At 37.5% G+C, this 8,777-nt stretch overlaps 1 protein-coding gene and 1 long non-coding RNA gene across 2 annotated transcripts; both read right to left on the bottom strand.

Moving 5' to 3' along the window:
- Nucleotides 1–514: 514 nt before the first annotated feature.
- On the bottom strand, nt 515–1,134 carry LOC120111228. Its single transcript, XR_005512308.1, has 2 exons — nt 995–1,134; nt 515–911 (listed from the first exon to the last, which is right to left on the bottom strand). It is a non-coding gene; the product is annotated as an uncharacterized LOC120111228 (long non-coding RNA).
- Nucleotides 1,135–1,387: 253 nt separating this feature from the next.
- LOC108511891 lies at nt 1,388–2,262 on the bottom strand. The gene is made up of 4 exons (XM_039127747.1): nt 1,954–2,262; nt 1,678–1,841; nt 1,506–1,599; nt 1,388–1,423 (listed from the first exon to the last, which is right to left on the bottom strand). Exons 1-4 carry the CDS (start codon nt 2,005–2,007, stop codon nt 1,388–1,390), a joined length of 348 nt encoding a protein of 115 aa, XP_038983675.1. The 5' UTR covers nt 2,008–2,262.
- Nucleotides 2,263–8,777: the final 6,515 nt, after the last annotated feature.

Consider the following 8,777-nt stretch of genomic DNA (forward strand, 5'->3'; position numbering starts at 1 on the left):
CAAAACATGGATGATTGTCAGTTTATCGTTTACCTCCAAACAGAAGGGCCCAAAACATCTGACTGTCATGGCCTTTGGAACACAAACAAAGATGTTCTCCATTTTGCACACACTTACAATATGAACGACAGTTTCAATACTATCTGATTTTTGACCTGTACTTCCCATGGCACAAAATCATATGATAGCGGCACGGCATGGCACAGTTAACATATGTCTATTTTATAAATCACTTACAATATGAACGACAGTTTCAATACTATCTGATTTTTGACCTGTACTTCCCATGGCACAAAATCATATGATAGCGGCACGACATGGCACAGTTAACATATGTAACTAGACATTTTATAAATCACTTACAATATGAACGACAGTTTCAATACTATCTGATTTTTGACCTGTACTTCCCATGGCAGAAAATCATATGATAGCGGCACGGCATGGCACAGTTAACATATGTAACTAGACATTTTATAAATCATTACAACCAATTTAGAGCACGACAAGATAGACAATAATGCCAATCATCTCAATAATACAAATGTATTCATCATAACTGTCTCATTGTTACATTACACAAAAAAAGAAAATGTAGGAGTAGGTTGCCTGCTCTAATCTCTCTTTCTACATATCTTCTCATACCAATTCCAGAAACTATCATTTGTACTGCAATGGTCATTCAACAAAATATTGCCTGCAACCCAGCTTCTATATAAAGAGGGATCCTTGAACTGTTCCAGCAATGGTCTCGAAGTGCCCCGTGTCAGTTCCTCCGCATACATGAGCAAGTATACCCCACAGTCGAGAGTATCCGGCATTTGCTGTGGACACTCTCGAATTTCATGAATGATAATTTCCGGGATATGGTATCCTACGCGGTCGCTTAGCCAAAATCGCAGAAATGATGCCTACATGGATGTGAAGAATATATTATTTTTAATGTACCTGTGAATAAAAAAAAAATGTAACAAATCTTTCAACTGACACTCACAAATTTAATATTATAGTTTGCATCATTGAAGCTCCACATAGAATTGTAGCATTGAAAACACTGCTGCTTCAAGTCCAAAACAAGTAAATACCAATGCCATTCCATATTCATTGGAATGAATAGATATCTATAGTTTTGGAGATTGCAGAGTTCTATGTCCCCTAACCATTTTATAATACTAGGCTGCAAGGATTATAAAATACTTTTCGTAACATCAGTAGTTACCTCACCAATGGACAATAGATGTCGATTCACGGCAGCCTACAAAATTCATTATGTCAGAATACACATAATTTGTAGGAGAGTCTTAAAAAATTTTGGGTGATTCAAAACCTGTATTTCACAGCGCAAGAATATAGATGGGTAATCAACAGACTCAGTCTTTTCTCGATGTCAAAGCTCCATGACACGAAAGTAAATGTTGACGACCTGCATTTATTAAAAGAACTTCATCAAATAGAACCGTTGAGAAGAGAAATACATGTGAGGTATATGTCTTTAATTAACCTACATCACTGCGTAGTGGCCCATCATGTAGGAGCTGCTCTATAGCATCACCGTTGCATGATGGTTTCAAAGTATCTGCATCCTCCCAAATGGTGTGCCTACAAAATTCATTCCAATATTTAAGCTACTTACATAGTGATAAATGTGAAATTGCAAACTTAATTTAGGTAACTTACTCCATGTGATTTTCTTGAAGGAAGAAATCAATAGCTTCTTCATGGTACATAGGGAGCACACCTTCCCCCTTTCCGTAATATGTATGTTTCCTTGCCATTTTCAGTTTACTCTTTGGCGTCTCCACTCTTTCAACATCAATGAATTTAGTGGTTTCTTCTAAAAGCTAAGTGAAATAAAATGAGAATACAACAATTTTACTTACCAAAGAACATGATATGGATTAGCAAATTGCATATGTACGCAGAATATTTAAGGAACAGAACAAATTTGTATACCTCTATAGGGGGTGATGTTTCTTTGTCAAGTGGAATTGACTTGCGGAGCTCCATAAGTGCAGTAGTGATAGGCTCCAATAATTTACTCGACCGAGTGGGCAAATCCTCCTTTTTAATTGCTAGTGCCCTACTACCTTCACCTAGAGAGGCTATTTTTTGTTTCTTTTTTGCCCTTCTATAAGTATTTGAAAAGTGTGCTATGGCCTTTGCTTTCTCTGTTGCCTTTCGCTCACGTGCTCCAAACTTCACGTGCCGGCATAAGGAGGAAACATATTTCGTGGAGATAGGTCCACCTTCTTTCTCACCCTCAACATCAGTGGGTCAAATAACCTGATAACAATATGCAATTCATCTAATAAACAAGATAGTATAATGATAAAATTTTTTTTATCAAAATCAAATAATTACATACCTCCACCTCATCTGCACTATCCTGAATCTCATCTTTCTCCACTACACCTTTGTCCTTAGCTTCAACTGCAGTATGCTCTTCACTCATCTAATAATGAGTTGTATTTAAGAAATAACAACAACCATGATCCCCACGACAACATAGTTAATAATTCATCAAACATTGCTTACCTCGGTAAAATCTGTATCATGCTTAACATTTTCGTCATCCACTAAGAGACCATTATCTCAGAGGACTTTCTCAATTCTGGACACCCTCTTATCAACCAAAAACAAATACCTCTCAGCCACTTTTAAGCGGGTATGTAAGCTTTCCAATGTAGGTCCTTCACTCTGGCTGGATGATGGAAACTAAAACAACACAATTATCCAATTTAGAGTATGTCTTTAACTAAGTGCCACCAAATGAAATTAAATGTGTACCAAGTGGTTATAAGTTTGTGCCGCAAAATAAAAGGTGCGTGCCATATGGAAATAAATCTGTGCCAAGTACCTGTAAATGTGTACTACCTGACTTATCTCTTTCGGAGCTTCTAATAGTGGCCTTCCTCGCGAGAGAAGGTGCAACTCCTCCTCTCTAGGCTCTAGCTTCTCGATCACCTGTCGCAAGCAAAAACTTAAGTCTTGCATCATGTAAAAATAAATGTGATGTTACAAATTAATATTCAAACCTAAAATTTTTTTAAGTTCTTCATAACTTTGGCAATCACGTCCACCTTGCGAGGAAATTTGGCATTGCTCCAACGCAACAGACGTGGATACATAAACGGTGGCCGGTGGCTGCCTAAAAGGATATTCGAATGCTCAACAGCCCATACCTGCCAAAAAACAATGTGAACATCAAATTTCAACACAATACATATCTTAACAATGAAATTTAAAAAAATATAAAGATGCTTACCACCAAAGCCACCGTGCATCCATCCATATATCCACCAGATCCATTCCCGCTGATGTTCCTTCTCCTGACACTCTCGGATATAGTAGGTATCTGCTGCCGAATAAAAGCAAAAACGGCAAGACTCCAACTATATGAACCTAACCGCCCTAAATCATCAATATATGAACATAATGCCTTTGGAACATTGTAGTGTACAGTTGGAAACAGAATAGTGACAAAGAGGTATAAAACCCATAATTTGGTAAAATCCTCTACATCTTGTCGTCCTCTCTTTCCAACTAGTAATTGTAATCTATTTTCTATCGCATCCCTACCGGCCTTTTTGTGGTCACCATCAAAAAAACGGGTGATAAGGTCAGAAGTAACCCTCCCATCTCTATACAATTCTACTTCATCACCCGTGGCACTCAAACCAAGGATGAGTGCAAACTCACTCCCTAAAAAAGGCACTAAAACTTTACCAAAGCAAAAACCTTCGTCGACATCATCCCAAAAAGAGAGCAAAGTGTCTAGGATAGGCCTACTCTGCTTGATATAGGGCAAACTTAGCATATGTCCAAAAGGAGTTGCGGTCACCCTATCATTCTGCTCCCGAGACATAGACTGCACAAGGGTGGCAATAAATTGGACATAGCGGCTGAAGTAGCACCTTCCATTGACCATATTATTCGGGCCAACAGAACATGCTTTGCCTCTACTCTGAATTGGAGCCATATCAAATGTCTGCATCAAAAATATTAATGAAACACGTTATCCATAGAACAAGTCTTTCAAGAATGCATTGTCAAACAAATAATAAACATCAAATTAAGAATCACTGCAGGGTAAAATTAAAGAAAACAGCAACCTTATATCATGTATTCGCAGGAAACTATACCAATATATCACCTACCAATAATCTTCCCTGGGCGAAATCAATAATTGATTCCATAGCATTCAAAAACGAAATCAAAATATTATTCCGAACAAAAAAAACGGAAAGCAAGAGAGATTACGGTTTACCTTCCACTATAGCCAGCATTATGGTTCTCAAAAAGTAAGAACAAATCTTCCCTAAGCCAAATCAATATTTCATTCCGTAACATTCAAAACCCAAAAGAAAAATTTCTTCGGAAAATAAATTTGGGAAGCAATATTGATTAGGGTTTAGCTTCGATAATAGCAAGCATTATGGTATCCACTAGCATTGGGCGAGCGGAACCTAACCTGCGATTCGGAATGCTTATCGGGGCGGACTCGATCGGCAGGAAGACGACTCCGTCGACTGGAAGAGGACTCCGTCGACATGAACAGGAATCGTTCGAGAGAAAGAAGAAGAAGGGGTTCTTTCCGAAGGCGAGAAGAGAAATTCTTTCGGTCGAGAGGGAAAGGAAGACGAAGAAGGGTTTCTACCTGGGTACAGAGGAAGAAGAAAATGAGAGGAAGAGGAAGAGGACTCGCCCGAGCGGAAGAGGAGCAAAGGAAGCCGGAAAGCCCAACGGATGAATAAAGGGTAGTTTCGTCACCATTTAGAAAGCCAAAAACTCTCAGGACCGGGAGTTTCATTTTCGGTCAACAGGGACTATTCCTTATACTCCGGTCCAACACTGGACCGGTGATTAGTTTCCCCTAATTTTTTTGGTAGAGCTGTCCAACAAAAATTATGGATATATTTAAAAAAATAAAAAATAATTATAACGGCGCTTTAAAATGTTGCTATAAAAAATATCAGCTAATAAAAATAAGAGCCATAAACCAACATATTTAAGCATCGCTAAAAAGGCGTCATTAAAAATCGACCTCTAGCGATGCTTTACAAAAACGTTGACAAATATTTTTTTTAACTCCTACCTATTCGACGTTTTTATGATGCTTTAAAAAGTGCAGGCTGAAAAATTACCGACGCTTATAAGATTTAAAAAATACCCAAAAAAATAAAATTTTTTATAGTAATAGTATAAATGTAAATAATAAAAATCTTTTGTGTTATACAAGGACATTGAAATACTAAATATTCCGTTCTACCAGCTATTTTCTTTTTCTCTCTTTGAATATGTGATGCAACGGAGGGGGCGAAATCATTGCGGCAGCTTTTTTATTACGGCCATTACTTCAAAACCTTGGTTACTAATAACAGCCAAATAATGCATCGATACTAGTAGCATGTCTGATATTGCCTGTCAAAATCCAGGCCGGGAGTAGTGGACGAGCTGGCGAATAGAATATGGTCGGTAGGACTCGGACGAAAAGATCAATTTGGGTCTAGGAGACCGACCTAAAAATAAGAGTGAAAAGATCGAAGCTCGTCGAATTTTATCCGTTGAAGAATCTTTCGATATCTAAATCAGGTAGAAATTTAGAGAAACAACAAAAGCTTCAAAAAATAATAATAAAAAAAAACCTGCATAAAATTGTAAAAGCAAGCATACTTGAAGGTTCCTAAATATAAATTATATAGAACGAGAGTCGTGCCTATTAGCTTCTCAATATCCATCTGCAAGTTATGCACGTCATTGGGTTTAACTGCATAGTTGGGCCCTATGGCAAGCTGCTATTGGTCAACTTTATTATCTAGCAACCGTGAAATCTTAGGCATATCATCTAGAATTGCAAACAACAAACGAATCTCCCGGTGCCCTGTCTGATTCCATGTTGTTAATTAAAGAGCTACCAGTCGTAGTGCTTTCTGTCCTTTTCTTTTCCGCTCCCACTATTCGTGGAGAAGATGTGGCTTATTTTTGCTTGGACATAAAGCTTGAATGAAAGGCTACCATGCACTGACACACGACCCGTTTTAGATATCTATTTACATCCAAGTAGGCTGGCAGCTTAGTTCCCAAGAGAGCATATTTCAAAAATCTTTTTCAGAACAGCATATTCTAAATTTTTGTGCTGCCAAGGGAGCATTTATGAAATTTTTATATTCACTACGAATTTTAGTCATGCAATATAACTACAGCTGATTCTGTATAAATTATGTGTCTTGAGGATTTGCATATCAGCAATCACATGTTTAGTCCTTGCATTAACCAAAAAGAAGCTTTAATCAGCATAACAATGTGAATCAATAAAGTGCAATATTGGTGGTCCAAAATAGCAGCACTGGCGGTCCCGTAGGGCCATTGATTTGGACAACAATTTTTTTTGATGTCTAGGTCCCAACATCAATAATGCGCCATGAGGGCGAGAAGCATTAGAAATGCAGGACATCATTATCTATTTTACCAAGGAGTAGGATTAGGAAAACACTACAATGCCATGTTTCTTCTAGATAGCAAATATTATAGATGACGAGTCATAAAATATGTTTCATTGAAAACCTCGTACCAATTATTTTAGTTATAAGCCACCCAAATAAATTGAAGACTTAGCTAATATTCAGATCTCATAGACGTGATAATAAGTCTTATGAATTTTATCCTCATCGCAATAACCTCCCGCACAAGAAAATGCTGAATCATATGTTTATCAGTATATCCTCTCCAAACATGGCTAATGAGCCCTACCTCAGTTAGTTAGCATCAATCTTGTGGTAAATTCAGATAGCAAACTTTTTTATTTTATCTTTCAAAGGATAAAATAAAAAAGTAAATTACAAAAATCTCATTGAGATTTTTGTTTATTACAATTCAATCCAATAATTTATAAAATTTACACTTACATCTAGTTAAATTAAAAAAAATTAGTAAAACTGTTTACCTCATATAAAAAAGTTGAAATTACCCTTGGATGGAAAGGGGATGCATGCATTTATCTTATACCCTTTAGGTGGCTATTATGTCATTTAAAGTTATTTTGGTCATTTTAAAATTTTTTCTGTTGTAGTATATGGATCCTATTTAAGATTCGCAGTTTGACCATTGTTCTATGAAGTTATAAGTTTAAGTGTTGCATAAAAAAATAAACTTTAGGAGGATAAGCATATATTTTTTTTAAACTATTAGATGTAAGTATAATTTATCTCTAATCTAGAAAGAATTTTTGTAATTTATTCAAATGAAAAAGAGTTTATAGTCTTACGCAATGCTATCTAGATGCCAAGTCATGACCGTCTTGCGTTACTCCCTAGTGCTAAATCCAACTCCAAATTGATTTCAAATTGGACCAGCTGCACAAATTTAGTTGACTCGAGCGTCCATATAATTGGAACCTAGTGTCCATGCCATTGTCGAATGGCTCGTGGTTTCATTCACTGATGGGAACGTGCCCGATAAAAACAGCCACGCGTGGCGCCGAAAGATCCACATAAGCGCGATTGTTGAATAAAGATGGTCCCCCTCTTGAATTTTCTCGGCAAAAGGAGCTCGACGTCAGATACTTGGGTTGGAAGCTACGGTTCCTTTGGGCAGTCCGGCTAGGTTTGGTTAATTTGGCAGGTTTTCTTATAGCTACTACTTTGATTGGACCTAAAAACTAAAAGGTAACGCCTCAAATGGGCCACAGATTCAGACACCCCTTAGTTAGGAATCAAAAAAATTATACCTTACACTGAACATACCATATGGTCGTGGTGTACCGTTACATTTCTATGGGCTTCATTTATTGCTCACATTGCTCATATTCTGAGCAATTACATTTGGACTACCATTTTGTCCCTCTTAACCTTTGGCCTGCTATGACCGAAGAGTTTATGAGTTGGTGGAATTTTCAAATTACTAATATTCGGCACGAAAATACCATCTCCATCTTAGACTGTATTGATATCAATTGTCCTCTTGACTTGGTACCTTATACTCTCTCTAATTCATGGTCGATTGGCAGTAAATCTCTAGCATTTGTAAGAAAATTGTGGTTCTAGTCAAAGGCAAAAGTATTCTTTTGAGCAAACTAAGTTGATTTATTTCAATGCATGGTTCTGATCATTTTTTGATTGATCCTTAACCTTGTAGCTCTATTGATGGTTTCTTCTATTCGATTGGTTTCAAAGACTAAAGTTTCCGACTCTAAAAGAATAAAAGTTATGGTTCACTAGTCCAAACCTGCTCCTTTTGGACAGTGGTAGAGTGAGGAAGCCCATAAAGACAAAGGGGCCACATATTCCAAGTTTGTGGTATTGGGCATTAGCAAAAACTTGAAAGATAAATCACCTGACATCACTGCAGGCCAAATTTTCAGAAGATCGGGCTCTTTTGATCGGATTCACTCCCCAGTCAAAATTTATCTTCCTTGAGAGACTCAAAGGTCGGGTACCTTTCGATCTTTGAGATCGATGTTGTAGCTGATATTCCAGGACGGTGGTAGCCCATACATCCTGTCCACCATTCCAAGCCCCGGTTTGTACTCTTGTTGTTCCCATTGAACTTGGTAATACTAGCTCACCACGATCTATATACGGGCTCTGCATGAACAAACTTCATGCTTCAGCTTCACCATTCCTTGGGAACCTACTCCAGTTGAAGGGCTAATCATATCAATCACTTGAAATGCAAACTCCAACTCAATTAAAGCACCAATGTTATGCATCTGATCAAGGCAATCCAATGGCTACAATGCTTAAGATGGGCATTGTGAAGCCCAATCCAACATAGTCAAA

Source organism: Phoenix dactylifera, chromosome 6 (genome assembly GCF_009389715.1).
Source record: "Phoenix dactylifera cultivar Barhee BC4 chromosome 6, palm_55x_up_171113_PBpolish2nd_filt_p, whole genome shotgun sequence".
Classification (NCBI taxonomy): Eukaryota; Viridiplantae; Streptophyta; class Magnoliopsida; order Arecales; family Arecaceae; genus Phoenix; species Phoenix dactylifera.

Excerpts from the sequence above, each read along its gene's own strand:
- LOC108511891 (XM_039127747.1), bottom strand. The coding sequence starts at position 2,007 with ATGGAGCTCCGCAAGTCAATTCCACTTGACAAAGAAACATCACCCCCT. Across the intron at positions 1,842-1,953 it reads AAACATCACCCCCTATAGAG|CTTTTAGAAGAAACCACTAA; the intron begins GTATACAAATTT and ends TATTTCACTTAG. Across the intron at positions 1,600-1,677 it reads CTTCAAGAAAATCACATGGA|GCACACCATTTGGGAGGATG; the intron begins GTAAGTTACCTA and ends TGAATTTTGTAG.